The sequence below is a fragment of the Aspergillus fischeri genome, genomic scaffold (assembly GCF_000149645.3).
Source record: "Aspergillus fischeri NRRL 181 1099437636245 genomic scaffold, whole genome shotgun sequence".
Taxonomy (NCBI): Eukaryota; Fungi; Ascomycota; class Eurotiomycetes; order Eurotiales; family Aspergillaceae; genus Aspergillus; species Aspergillus fischeri.
The window spans coordinates 1-13,199 of record NW_001509773.1 but is presented as its reverse complement, the minus strand read 5'-3'; the positions used below and the strand labels follow the sequence as shown (position 1 = coordinate 13,199).

The window sequence follows — 13,199 nt, the reverse complement described above, 5'->3', positions numbered from 1 at the left end:
ATGGACCTATTTCTCTACAATCCCACCTACCAGGTCTGGATCTGCACCGCACCTCGCTGCCAGTATGCCATCTCACCCCAGACCCTACTGGGCCACCTCCGCACCCGCCACCAGTCCCATCCTACTGTGGCCACGCCTGCTCTCTGTCAGGCGGTGCTGACCGAGATGCTCCAGCAGCCATGGGCAGACCTGAGCCAGGGGCCCTGCCCCCAGCCCTCCACTGGGGACCCCCCCGTGCCAGGCCTGCCAGTGTACCAGGGGCGCGGGTGCCCCCACTGCCCCTACATCTGCCGGGCCCTGGCCGGGCTTCAGGACCACCGTGCCCGGAAACATAAGGACCAGGATGGATACTGGGGCCAGGGTAAACTTTCAGCAGCTCAGGCCCAGGCCCGGGCCCAGGCCCGCCTGGCAGATCGTGTGGTTAGCTGCCAGCGGTTCTACCATGCTGGGCCAGGGAGCCATTTCTTTGAGGTGACCTGCGCTGCCCAGCCAAGCCAGCAGGCCCTGCTAGCCGCCCCCCAGACCCCTGCTGAGCGCATCTGCGCTCATATAGACCAGGCCCTGTGGGAGGCGGAGGCGGCAGCTACACTAGTAAATGGCCAGGTCCCTAGCCTAGAAGGCCACCCAACTGAGGTCTCTCCCTGGCTGGAGCTGACCCGCTGGCCAGAGTACCTACGCGGGCAGGATCTAACTGCAGTGGCCCTGCTCAGATGCCCAGCAGACCCAGTGCAGGAGCCCCTGCTTGCCCTATTCAGTGCTAGTGTCGAGCGGCTGATCTGGCAGGCCTACCAGACCATCCGGAGCGGCCAGATCAATGAATTTAACCAGGTCCAGATCAATACCTTCTTTCGCGAGCCCAGGGTCTGGAACCAGCCCATCCAGATCCACCTCCAGCTGAAGACCTATCGCCAGTACTGCCAGGTCTGGCAGCAGCTGGTCTGCTTCGCCTACCGCAGCACCAGACCCAACCAGCCCATCCAGCTGCGCCACCAGCTGAACACCACCCAGCTGGCCGCGCTGGACCAGATGGAGGAGTATGGCCAGCAGTTCCTAGCCCTGCGTGCTAAGGGGCCAGAGACCCAACTAGCATTAGAGGCATCACAAATCCTGCAGGAATCCAGGGCATCAGGGGCACCACTGCTAGCACCCCCAGCACCCCCAGCACCCCCAGCGCCCCGGGGACCAGCCGAACCCCTAGGGCCCCTAGCACTACCAGCGCCCCCATCACTATCCCCCCCAGAGGAAAAGGCACAGAACTAGCTGGACCAGGCCTGTCTCACCCTCTCTATTGCCCTCCTGGACCATACCCTGAAGGGGGATCTCTTTGAAAGCACCCTGATGGCCTTCCTTACAGTGCTAGGGGTGGACCCTGCATGCCAGACCTTCCGGGAGCCCTACAGCTATACCAGTTACCTCTCCAGACTGGTCAAGATGGCCCAGATGCTGGTGGCCCTGCAGGCAGTCCACCTAACTAGGGCTGGTGTGGTCAGCCACCCTGCAGATGCCCTGGATGAGATGCGCGAGCGCTTCCTGCTGTATGGGGTATGTGCCCCCTTTGGCTGGATCACACGGCTGCGCACCTACGGGAAGAAGATCCAGAATAGCACCACCAGCCTAGGCTATATCTACTGGAGTGATGATGAGCAGACCCTCAGCTATAAAGACCTGCGGCTCAGCATGCGGGGGCTATGCCAGTTCATTGCCAGCCAGGTGCAACTAGCCCAGGCAGACCTGGCACAGCTCTTCCTCCTCCATGAGGAGGAGATAAGGGAGGAGATAGTGCCCCAGCTAGCCCTACATAAGCTGCAGGATGACCCCACGAAGAACCAGCGGGGCTGGAACTTCCTGCAGGACCAGCAGACCCGGGCTGCCCTGCCTACCATAGGGGAACAGTGGCTGCTTGATCGTGTGCTAGGGACTGACTGGCTCCAGGAGGAGTTCCTGCAGCTACACCAGATTGGCCAGCAGGACCAGGTGCTCTGGCAGGCAGGGGCAGTAGACCAGTACCTACAGCAGGTAAAAGTATTCCTAGAGCACCTGCTTCTGCTAGTCCATATGACTGGGGGGCAGCCAGCCCAGGCCACAGAGCTACTCAGCCTGCGCCATAGCAATACCCTCCATGGCCGCCACCGCAATATATTTATTGAGCACGGGCTCGTGAGCACCGTCACCACCTACCATAAGGGGTATTCTATTAATAACACCACCAAGATCATCCACCGGTATCTGCCAAAGGCCGTTAGTGAGCTAGTAGTCTACTACCTATGGCTTATCCTGCCCTTCTGCCAGGCCCTGCAGAAGCTGGTCTATGGGCAGAAGGGCCCGGCCTCTGCCTTCCTATGGCCGGCGGGGGAGGGGAGCTGGGATAGCAGCCAGCTGCGCAAGGTCCTCCAGCGTGAGGCACAGACCCATCTACAGACCAAGATGAATATCCTGTCCTACCGGCACGCAGCTATTGCCATCTCCCGCGTACACCTGAAATGTGGGGGGTTTAAGCGGGACTATGGGGCAGATGATGCAGCCTTTAATGAGCAGGCTAGCCATGGGTCCTGGATTGCAGGCACTGTATATGCGCGGGGGCTACAGGAGGCACCAGGCCATGTAGAGGCACGACGGCGCCAATACCAGGCCATTAGTCGCGAATGGCATGGGTTCCTGGGGTTTGAGACCTACCTAGGGCCCCGTAAACAGCCGGCGCAGGATGACCTTAGGGTAGGGCAGCCAAAGCAGCAGTGTATCATGGTGGAGATGGATTATAATTAGGCCCTAGGGATAGAGGGAAGTATTTATTTTAATACAGTATATATATATATATATAAAGGTCTCAATGGCATGATATTCAGCATGATAGTAGTGCCATCCTAATACCTCAAGCATTCGATAAGCCACTGCCTATATTACCATCTCATTCTAATGGCCTGCTCTGCCAGCAAGATCCTTATTACTTATTCATTACCTCTACCATGGAATCTATGCGTAAGCATTGGCGAACTATTCATGAGTGGTCCCAGCAGACCCATCGCGGGCGGGCAGGCCTAAAGGAGAAGGCTAGGGGTGAGGCAGAGCTACAGCAGTCATTCCAATATGTCTCATGGCAGCAGGTGTTCCCTAGTGGTCCAGGGTCACACTATATCCATATTCGCTATCCAGATAGGCAGCCACCCGCCCCATCCACCGACCATATCCAGACTGCAGTGGATGAGGTGGTACAGGCCTGGGAGCAGGCGCAGGCCCGGGCTAAGGCCGATCAGGCCATCCAGGCCAGCCAGTTGACGGACGCGAACCCCTGGCTGCGCATGACTCGGTGGGCCGATTACCTGCAGGGCATCCAGGCCCATGACCTGCTAGCCTGCGTGGCGGCCCCGGAGGAAGACCCCACAGATGCTATAGAGCAGGCAGTGCAGGTGATCTATCCCACAGGGGGGCGGCGACTGTACTTGACACCGATATAGGGTTTAGCCCAGAGTGGTTTAGCGGCAGCGGTAACAGGGTAGGGACCGATTTTTGAACTGGGAGGTATAGTTGTAGCACCAGATAGAGTCATGCGCATTTCAAATTTCAGCAGGTTACTGGTTGGCTATCCCACAGGGGGCGGCGACTGTACTTGACACTGAGCTAGGGTTTAGCCCAGAGCGGTTTAGCAGCTGGGGTATGGGGGTAGGGACCAACAAAACCGTCTGGGGTACAATCGTCGCGCCAGATAGAGTTGTATGCATTTCAAATTTTGGCAGGTTACTGGTTAGCTGGTTTCACATAATCTGACCAAATTTCAATGGGGAATTCGATGATTTGCAGCTGTAGTAAGGGTGTGGTTAATGTACAGAATTTTGATGTGGTTTGAGTTGCCGCCAAACAGTGAGAATCTGGAAAGCACTGCCCATGACCACCACCATGGCTCCAGGGGAGGTTGGAGGCAGTTTAAATTTAGCCAGCTCACTGATATACTAGTTCTAAGTAATCCAGCCAAATTTCAGTATCAAAATCAATGATTTACAGACATGGTGAGGGCATATTTGACCCCCAGGATTTGGTGTGGTTTGAGTTCCTGCGGATAGAAAAAGCAATGCCCACAAATCAAACATTCAGGGGCTGAATCCCATCATCATTCAGATAATCAGTTAAATAGTATTATATTCATCTAAATAAGCCATTAAGAATGGAACAGCAGTTATTTATTAAGCTTTCCCAGCCACCAGTCATTATCTGCCGGACCTGCCGCCATGGGGTGTGGCCAGCTGAGGTAGAAAGCCATCTCCAGGGGAAGGCCCATTAATTACCCCAGGCCACTGCAAAGCAGATCCATCAGGACGTCCAGAGCTAGGAGGGTGTAGAGCATGACCCCCATGCTGTGCAATGGCCTAGTCGGATTACCCAGTCAATCCCCCACCTGGATGAATACCCTGATGGGTTACTATGCCAGCGCGACCAGGCCAGATGCCAATTCATCACTCGTTCACTCAACACGTTAAAACGACATTGGCGTGAGCACCATGGATGGACCGCACCATATCATGGAGGTCGATCATGCCTGCAAGAGCAGGAACAGGCGCAGATCACCATCCAGCAGGGATATCAGGTGGTGACCTGCCAGCGGTTTTTCCCATCCCGAAAAGGGTCCCATTATATTTGGGTGCCATGCCCTAACCAGCAGCCTGAGGAGCAAGCCCGGACCGCACCCACTGCCCACATCCAGGCCACTGTTGATGCCATGATCCAGGCATGGGAGCAGGTCCAGGCCCAGGCCAAGGCCGATCAGGCCATCCAAGCCAGCCAGTTGACTGACGCGAACCCCTGGCTGCGGATGACTCAGTGGGCTGACTACCTGCAGGGCATCCAGGCACGTGACCTGCTTGCTAGCATGGCAGCCCCAGAGGAAGACCCCATGGATGCCACTGAGCAGGGGGTGCAGGTGATCTGGGATACTATGGAGCAGGTGGCCCGCAAGAGCCAGCAGATGGTCCAGCATTGCGGCCAGGCCATCCGGGTGGAAGCCATCCGGTCCGAAAAGGGGCAGACCCCGCACCGGCCGCTGCTGGCATATATGGATGAGGCCGCGATCAAGAAGCATGTGCAGCCATGGCAGCAGATATTAGCATTTATTGCCCGGACCCAGGCCCCGCATGACTGGACCAGCCCCCGATATGGGATGACCGCACGGCAGCGCCAGAAATGGCGGCAGCTATGGCAGCTCGCTAGCCAGGCCCCAGGCAGCCAGGGCAGCCAGGCCGCAGTGCCAGGGGACCTAGAGGCATGGGCCATGACTGCTATAGAAAAAGCATGCTTAGAATTTTGCATTGAGCTGCTCAACCAGCGCCATCGCAGCCATGAATATGAGAGTGCATTAGTATGCGCCATGGCTGTGCTGGGCCAGGGTGAGGCCGGCTGGCGCGACCCCGAGAGCTACCCCCCAATATTATCCCGCGTGATCAAGGTGGCCCGATTCATGGTGGTGCAGAAGGCATTATGGATGGACCCCAATCCATGGCAGATCATTCAGACCTGGGCGCGGAAGGACCAGAGCGCAGAATGGGTGCTGGCCAGCGCAGATGATCAACTCAGGGAGATTGATGAGGGATATGGCAGCAATGACCCCCCATCCACCCCAGGGGCCCCATCATCGCCCCCGTCATCCATCCATAGTGATGACCCATTGCCCGCGGTCCACATTCGCCCGAGCCGCCGGCCATTCCAGGAGCAGGTGACATGGATGATGCACCAGTTTATGATCTGTGGGACCCACGGCCCCATGGAGACATTGCTGGACTGGCACACATATGGATTAAAGGTCCATTATAATCATACGGCCCCCGGCCATGTGACATGGATGGGGGAGGACCAACTGTTATACCAGCAGATGGCATTCACCATGGGGGATTTTCAGGGGTTCATCCATGGGTTAGTCACGGCGGCGCGGGAGATACTAGGCTAGTTATGCATGCAGGACCATGCGCAGATGCCCCCCATTCCATGGACGGCATTATATGACGATCCCAGCCAGAGCCAGGCTGGGTGGAACTTTTTGCACGACGCACGGACCCAGTGGCCGGTGGATGGGACCCACTGGATGATCGACCGGCTGCGGGCCGAGCCGGCCATGCAGCGGCATTTCCTGCAGGGGGGCCGATTCCACCCTGGTGCCATCCAGCAGTATTGGCAGCGCGTGGCCCAGTTCAAGGAGAAATTGGCCGTTATAGTGCATGTGACAGCAGGGCAGCCAGCCCAGGCCCCAGAGCTATTAAGCATTCAGCATTGCAACACTGCGAATAGTCAACAGCGGAATATATATATTGAGGATGGCATGGTGATGTTTGTGACGGCATATCATAAGGGGTTCCATACTAGTAATGATGTGAAGATCATCCATCGATATGTGCCGCGGGAGGTCGGGGAGTTGGTGGTATGGTATATCTGGCTGGTGATGCCATTTGTCGACCAGTTGGCTGCATGGCAGGCCGCGCAGGTCCCGCAGGGGAGCCAGGCCGCGCAGGGTAACCAGACCGCGCAGGGAAGCCGGGCTACACAGGGAAGCCAGGCCGCGCAGGGTAGCCAGACTGCGCAGGGAAGCCGGACCGCGCAGGGAAGCCAGGCTGCACAGGGAAGCCAGGCCGCGCAGGGGAGCCAGGCCGCGCAGGGTAACCAGACCGCGCAGGGAAGCCGGGCTACACAGGGAAGCCAGACCGCGCAGGGAAGCCAGGCCACGCAGGGAAGCCAGGCTACACAGGGGAGCCAGACCGCGCAGGGGAGCCAGACCGCGCAGGGAAGCCAGGCCGCGCAGGGGAGCCAGGCCGCGCAGGGAAGCCAGACCGCGCGGTGGAGCCAGGCCGCGCAGGGGAGCCATGGAGCACAAGGCAGCCAGGCATGGTTATGGGGCCCCGACCCCGGTACCGGCCGTGAATGGTCGTCCAAGCGGTTCCGGGAGGCGTTGAAACGGGAAACCCGCACCCAGCTAGGCACCGCCATCAATATTGCCGCATACCGGGACATCACCATTGGAATCAGCCGCCGATTTTTGCGGCCATCCACCGCGTTCCCACATAATATCCAGGAGGCCGAGCCGGCCCCAGCAGCCATGGATGCCGATACAGAGGAGGGCATGGATATTGAGCAGTGGATGGGCCATATTGCTGATTTACAGGCCGCCCATTCATCACACGTTGCTGGCATGGTGTATGGCCGGGGCATCCAGGAACAGGCTGGCAGCACCGCCCACCGGCGGGAGATGTTCCGGTTATCCAGCACCGATTGGCACCAGTTTTTAGGGTTTGGGGCCCCCACGCCATCCATACTAGGGAAGCGCAAGCGGGCCCCATGGGAGGATGAGGCGGAGATCAGTCGGATAGAACGCCGCCACCAGTTGGCCACCATGGATCTCGAGGCAGCCGCGCAGCGCATGACCGGGCGGCCCGACATGCAGTTCCGGGGGGTCCAGGACCCGGCCATGCAGGCCATCCAGCGGGGAGAGAGCCCCGTGGTCGCAGTGATGCCCACTGGCGGGGGGAAGAGCATGCTGTTCATGGTGCCCGCGTTCGCCGCCCCTGGGGGCACCACCATTGTTGTGGTGCCGCTGGTCGCATTATGAGCTGATATGACCCGGCGATGCCAGGAGCTCGGTATATCATGCGTGCCATGGGAGAGCCGGCGGCCCCCCGATGCCGCATCCATCGTGTTGGTGACGCCTGAATCCGCAGTCAGCCCCGATTTCCAGACGTTTTTGAACCGGCTGCGGTGGACCCGGCGGTTAGACTGGATCGTGATCAACGAATGCCATGTGGTGTTGAACAACCAGCGTGATTTCCGGCCCCAGATGGCCCAGCTGGGCCGGTTAGTCCAGGCCCGCACCCAGATGGTATGGTTGACCGCCACGTTGCCCCCGAGCATGGAGGTGGAATTATGCTGGCGGATGAAGTATGACCGGGCCGCCGTGACCATATACTGGGCCCGGACCAGCCGTCCGAATGTGGCATACTGGGTGTGGCGGCCCCCGATCCCCGGGGTCGGCCGGGGGCCGTATCAGTGGATTGAGAGTGAGGCCGTGGTGGCATTCATTCAGGACCGCATCCAACGGGCCGCCGGGGGCAAGGTGATCATATATGCGAATATCATTGGGCAGGTGACGGCCATGGCGCGGGTGCTGGGGTGTGAGGCATATTACAGTGAGCAGTTGGACAAGGCCGGGGTATTGGCGCGGTTCATGGGGGCCAGCCCCGTGATCGCCGCCACCAGCGCATTAGGCATGGGGGTGGACATCCCCAATATCCGCAGCATCATCCATATTAGGACCCCGCGGACGTTACTGGATTACGCGCAGGAGAGTGGCCGGGCTGGGCAGGACGGACAGCGCAGTGAGGCGATCATTATCCAGCCCGCTGGGTGGGACGCCCCAGCACCGTGGATGGAGGGGGTGGCCCCCGAGGACCAGGAGCAGGTCGCCGAGTATATGGGGGTGGTGGAAGGCATTGGGTGCCGCCGGGTGGTGTTGGATGAATATTTAGATGGGGTGGTGGATGGGTATCAGCGGCGGCATTGCCAGGATGCGGATGCCAGGGAGCAGGCATGTGATGGGTGCGATCCCGACTGGGAGGGGCCAGAGGTAGATCTGGGCGAGTCAGGCAGCATGCCAGCAAGGGACGCTGCTAGGGAGGCGCTGTTCGAGGCAGGCAGCATGACAGTGAGGGAGGCAGTGAGGGAGGCGCCATTCGAGCCAGGCAGCATGCTAGCAAGGGAGGCGCTGTTCAAGTCAGGCAGCATGCCAGCGAGGCAGGCAGCGAGGGAGGCACTGATTGAGGCAGGCAGAATGACAGTGAGGGAGGCCGCCAGGGAGGCGCCGTTTGAGGCAGGCAGCATGCTAGCGAGGGAGGCGCCGTTCGAGCCAGGCAGCATGCTAGCGAGGGAGGCGCCGTTCAAGCCAGGCAGCATGCTAGCGAGGGAGGCGCCGTTCAAGCCAGGCAGCATGCCAGCGAGGGAGGCGCCATTCAAGCCAGGCAGCATGACAGTGAGGCAGGCAGCGAGGGAGGCGCCGTTCGAGGCAGGCAGCATACCAGCAAGGGAGGCGCCGTTCGAGCCAGGCAGCCAGTTGCCATGTGAGCCCGCCAGTCCCACCCCATCCAATAATTCATTTTGCAGCCAGCCATCCATTTCCATGGCGGTATGGCACACCCAGCAGGTGCAGGCCCAGCAGTGGGCCGCCATGGATATCCAGCAGCAGCAGCATTGGACCCAGCAGGGTTTGGATGAGGAGATGGCCCAGGCCGAATGCATGCAGTGGCGGGATCAATGTTATATATGCGCTATACAGGGGGGTGATAGTGGCCATGAGTTATATGCATGTCATCAGCCCCACAGCCAGGCCGCACGGGCATGGATGATCTGTGTGCGTCGGCAGGTCCAATATGCCCCATACAGTGCGTGTTATTCGTGCGGCATGCCCCAATCCATATGCCATGGGTGGGAGCCGGGCCATGCATGTGAATACCGTGGGTTTTTGATCCCCATGGTGGCCATGATGTTATTTGGGCCATGGCAGGGCCAGATCGAGCCCGTATGGCAGCGCCGGTTGCAGGGAATAGGGGTTGACGGGCAGGATGAGGCCCAGGTGGTCCAGTTTTTAGGGCAGGCACACCCCAACCATGAGGGGCACAACCAGTTATTTACATCATTTTGTTGGTTACGGCGGTTATGTCAGGAGATTGAGGTCAATCAGCATTGGTAGATTGGTGAATGAATATATATTTTCAGATACCATAATGCGCAGAGATATATATTATAGATTTAGTTTATATAGTATATTGGCTGAATCCATGGTTTGTACACAGGCATATATATATATATAATCAGTCATTAGGGGGATATATAATATTAACCATAGTCAGGAGAGAGGTAGGTAGTAGGTCAGGAGGAGGGAGCAAGGTAGGCAGTAGGTAGGCAGTAGGTAGATAGTGAGGTAGACAGTGAGGTAGACAGTGAGGTAGACAGTGAGGTAGACAGTGAGGTAGACAGTGAGGTAGACAGTGAGGTAGATAGTAGGGTAGATAGTACAGTTAATAGTAAGGCAGGCAGTGAGACAGGCAGTAGATAGGCAGTAAGACAGGCAGTAAGACAGGCAGTATGGTAGGTAGAGAGACAGGCAGTATGGCAGGTAGAGAGATAGGTAGTGGGACAGGCAGTGAGACAGGAAGATAGGGAGGGAGGAGGGAGTGAGGTATATAGTAAGATATATAAGGAAGTTAACAGTAAGGTAGGTAGGAAGACAGGCAGGATAAGACCCAGGTGGTCCAGTTTTTAGGGCAGGCATACCCTAACCAGGAGGGGCACAGCCAGTTATTTATATCAGTTTATTAGTTATAGCAGTTATATTAGGAGATTAAGGTTAATCTATCCCACAGGGGGCGGCGACTGTACTTGACACCAAGCTAGGGTTTAGCCCAGAGCGGTTTAGCGGCCGGGGTATGGGGGTAGGGACCAACGAAACCGTCTGGGGTACAATCGTCGCGCCAGATAGAGTCGTATGCATTTCAAATTTTGGCAGGTTACTGGTTAGCTGGTTTCACATAATCTGACCAAATTTCAATTGGGAATTCGATGATTTGCAGCTGTAGTAAGGGTGTGGTTAATGTACGGAATTTTGATGTGGTTTGAGTTGCCGCCAAACAGTGAGAATCTGGAAAGCACTGCCCATGACCACCACCATGGCTCCAGGGGAGGTTGGAGGCAGTTTAAATTTAGCCAGCTCACTGATATACTAGTTCCAAGTAATCCAGCCAAATTTCAGTATCAAAATCAATGATTTGCAGACATGGTGAGGGCATATTTGACCCCCAGGAGTTGGTGTGGTTTGAGTTCCTGCGGATAGAAAAAGCAATGCCCACAAATCAAACATTCAGGGGCTGAATCCCATCATCATTCAGATAATCAGTTAAATAGTATTATATTCATCCAAATGAGCCATTAAGAATGGAACAGCAGTTATTTATTAAGCTTTCCCAGCCACCAGTCATTATCTGCCGGTCCTGCCGCCATGGGGTGTGGCTAGCTGAGGTAGAAAGCCATCTCTGGGGGAAGGCCCATCGATTACCCCAGGCCACTGCAAAGCAGATCCATCAGGACGTCCAGAGCTGGGAGGGTGTGGAGCATGACCCCCATGCTGTGCAATGGCCTAGTCGGATTACCCAGTCAATCCCCCACCTGGATGAATACCCTGATGGGTTACTGTGCCAGCGCGACCAGGCCAGATGCCAATTCATCACTCGTTCACTTGACACGTTAAAACGACATTGGCGTGAGCACCATGGATGGACTGCACCATATCATGGAGGTCGATCACGCCTGCAAGAGCAGGAACAGGCGCAGATCACCATCCAGCAGGGATATCAGGTGGTGACCTGCCAGCGGTTTTTCCCATCCCGAAAAGGGTCCCATTATATCTGGGTGCCATGCCCCAACCAGCAGCCTGAGGAGCAAGCCCGGACCGCACCCACTGCCCACATCCAGGCCACCGTTGATGCCGTGATCCAGGCATGGGAGCAGGTCCAGGCCCAGGCCAAGGCCGATCAGGCCATCCAAGCCAGCCAGTTGACTGACGCGAACCCCTGGCTGCGGATGACTCGGTGGGCTGACTACCTGCAGGGCATCCAGGCACGTGACCTGCTTGCTAGCATGGCAGCCCCGGAGGAAGACCCCATGGATGCCACTGAGCAGGGGGTGCAGGTGATCTGGGATACTATGGAGCAGGTGGCCCGCAAGAGCCAGCGGACGGTCCAGCATTGCGGCCAGGCCATCCGGGTGGAAGCCGTCCGGTCTGAAAAGGGGCAGACCCCGCACCGGCCACTGCTGGCATATATAGATGAGGCCGTGATCAAGAAGCATGTGCAGCCATGGCAGCAGATATTAGCATTTATTGCCCGGACCCAGGCCCCGCATGACTGGGCCAGCCCCCGATATGGGATGACCGCACGGCAGCGCCAGAAATGGCGGCAGCTATGGCAGCTCGCTAGCCAGGCCCCAGGCAGCCAGGGCAGCCAGGCCGCAGTGCCAGGGGACCTAGAGGCATGGGCCATGACTGCTATAGAAAAAGCATGCTTAGAATTTTGCATTGAGCTGCTCAACCAGCGCCATCGCAGCCATGAATATGAGAGTGCATTAGTATGCGCCATGGCTGTGCTGGGCCAGGGTGAGGCCGGCTGGCGCGACCCCGAGAGCTACCCCCCGATATTATCCCGCGTGATCAAGGTGGCCCGATTCATGGTGGTGCAGAAGGCATTATGGATGGACCCCAATCCATGGCAGCTCATTCAGACCTGGGCGCGGAAGGACCAGAGCGCAGAATGGGTGCTGGCCAGCGCGGATGATCAACTCGGGGAGATTGATGAGGGATATGGCAGCGATGACCCCCCATCCACCCCAGGGGCCCCATCATCGCCCCCGTCATCCATCCATAGTGATGACCCATTGCCCGCGGTCCACATTCGCCCGAGCCGCCGGCCATTCCAGGAGCAGGTGACATGGATGATGCACCAGTTTATGATCCGTGGGACCCACGGCCCCATGGAGACATTGTTGGACTGGCGCACATATGGATTAAAGGTCCATTATAATCATACGGCCCCCGGCCATGTGACATGGATGGGGGAGGACCAACTGTTATACCAGCAGATGGCATTCACCATGGGGGATTTTCGGGGGTTCATCCATGGGTTAGTCACGGCGGCGCGGGAGATACTAGGCCAGTTATGCATGCAGGACCATGCGCAGATGCCCCCCATTCCATGGACGGCATTATATGACGATCCCAGCCAGAGCCAGGCTGGGTGGAACTTTTTGCACGACGCACGGACCCAGTGGCCGGTGGATGGGACCCACTGGATGATCGACCGGCTGCGGGCCGAGCCGGCCATGCAGCGGCATTTCCTGCGGGGGGGCCGATTCCACCCTGGTGCCATCCAGCAGTATTGGCAGCGCGTGGCCCAGTTTAAGGAGAAATTAGCCGTTATGGTGCATGTGACAGCAGGGCAGCCGGCCCGGGCCCCAGAGCTATTAAGCATTCAGCATTGCAACACTGCGAATAGTCAACAGCGGAATATATATATTGAGGATGGCATGGTGACGTTTGTGACGGCATATCATAAGGGGTTCCATGCTAGTAATGATGTGAAGATCATCCATCGATATGTGCCGCGGGAGGTCGGGGAGTTGGTGGTATGGTA

The 13,199-nt window shown here is 57.8% G+C and overlaps 5 protein-coding genes across 5 annotated transcripts, besides 12 other annotated features; all 5 read left to right on the top strand.

The window, feature by feature from the left end:
* Positions 1-3,452, top strand: NFIA_101240 (uncharacterized protein; the record flags this gene model as incomplete). Its single annotated transcript, XM_001266536.1, has 3 exons — positions 1-1,034; positions 1,332-2,712; positions 2,844-3,452. 3 exons carry the CDS (start codon positions 1-3, stop codon positions 3,450-3,452), a joined length of 3,024 nt encoding a protein of 1,007 aa, XP_001266537.1.
* Positions 1,144-1,177: a microsatellite.
* Positions 3,453-4,708: 1,256 nt separating the features above from the next.
* On the top strand, positions 4,709-5,929 carry NFIA_101230 (uncharacterized protein; the record flags this gene model as incomplete). The annotated part of the gene is made up of 1 exon (XM_001266535.1): positions 4,709-5,929. One exon carries the CDS (start codon positions 4,709-4,711, stop codon positions 5,927-5,929), a length of 1,221 nt encoding a protein of 406 aa, XP_001266536.1.
* A 24-nt stretch (positions 5,930-5,953) lies between these two features.
* NFIA_101220 (uncharacterized protein) lies at positions 5,954-7,579 on the top strand (the record flags this gene model as incomplete). Its single annotated transcript, XM_001266534.1, has 1 exon — positions 5,954-7,579. One exon carries the CDS (start codon positions 5,954-5,956, stop codon positions 7,577-7,579), a length of 1,626 nt encoding a protein of 541 aa, XP_001266535.1.
* Positions 6,466-6,837: a microsatellite.
* Positions 7,580-7,585: 6 nt separating the features above from the next.
* NFIA_101210 (putative helicase) lies at positions 7,586-9,709 on the top strand (the record flags this gene model as incomplete). Its single annotated transcript, XM_001266533.1, has 1 exon — positions 7,586-9,709. The coding sequence occupies one exon, from the start codon at positions 7,586-7,588 to the stop codon at positions 9,707-9,709; it is 2,124 nt and encodes a 707-aa protein (XP_001266534.1).
* Positions 8,603-8,727: a microsatellite.
* Positions 8,668-8,691: a microsatellite.
* Positions 8,721-8,859: a microsatellite.
* Positions 8,817-8,989: a microsatellite.
* Positions 8,832-8,895: a microsatellite.
* A 165-nt stretch (positions 9,710-9,874) lies between the features above and the next one.
* Positions 9,875-10,032: a microsatellite.
* Positions 9,906-10,017: a microsatellite.
* A 14-nt stretch (positions 10,033-10,046) lies between the features above and the next one.
* Positions 10,047-10,255: a microsatellite.
* Positions 10,051-10,172: a microsatellite.
* Positions 10,256-10,322: 67 nt separating the features above from the next.
* Positions 10,323-10,356: a microsatellite.
* Positions 10,357-10,950: 594 nt separating this feature from the next.
* NFIA_101200 (uncharacterized protein) lies at positions 10,951-13,100 on the top strand (the record flags this gene model as incomplete). The annotated part of the gene is made up of 1 exon (XM_001266532.1): positions 10,951-13,100. A coding segment is annotated over one exon (2,150 nt), but the record flags the coding sequence as incomplete, so codon positions are not given.
* Between the last annotated feature and the right edge of the window lie 99 nt (positions 13,101-13,199).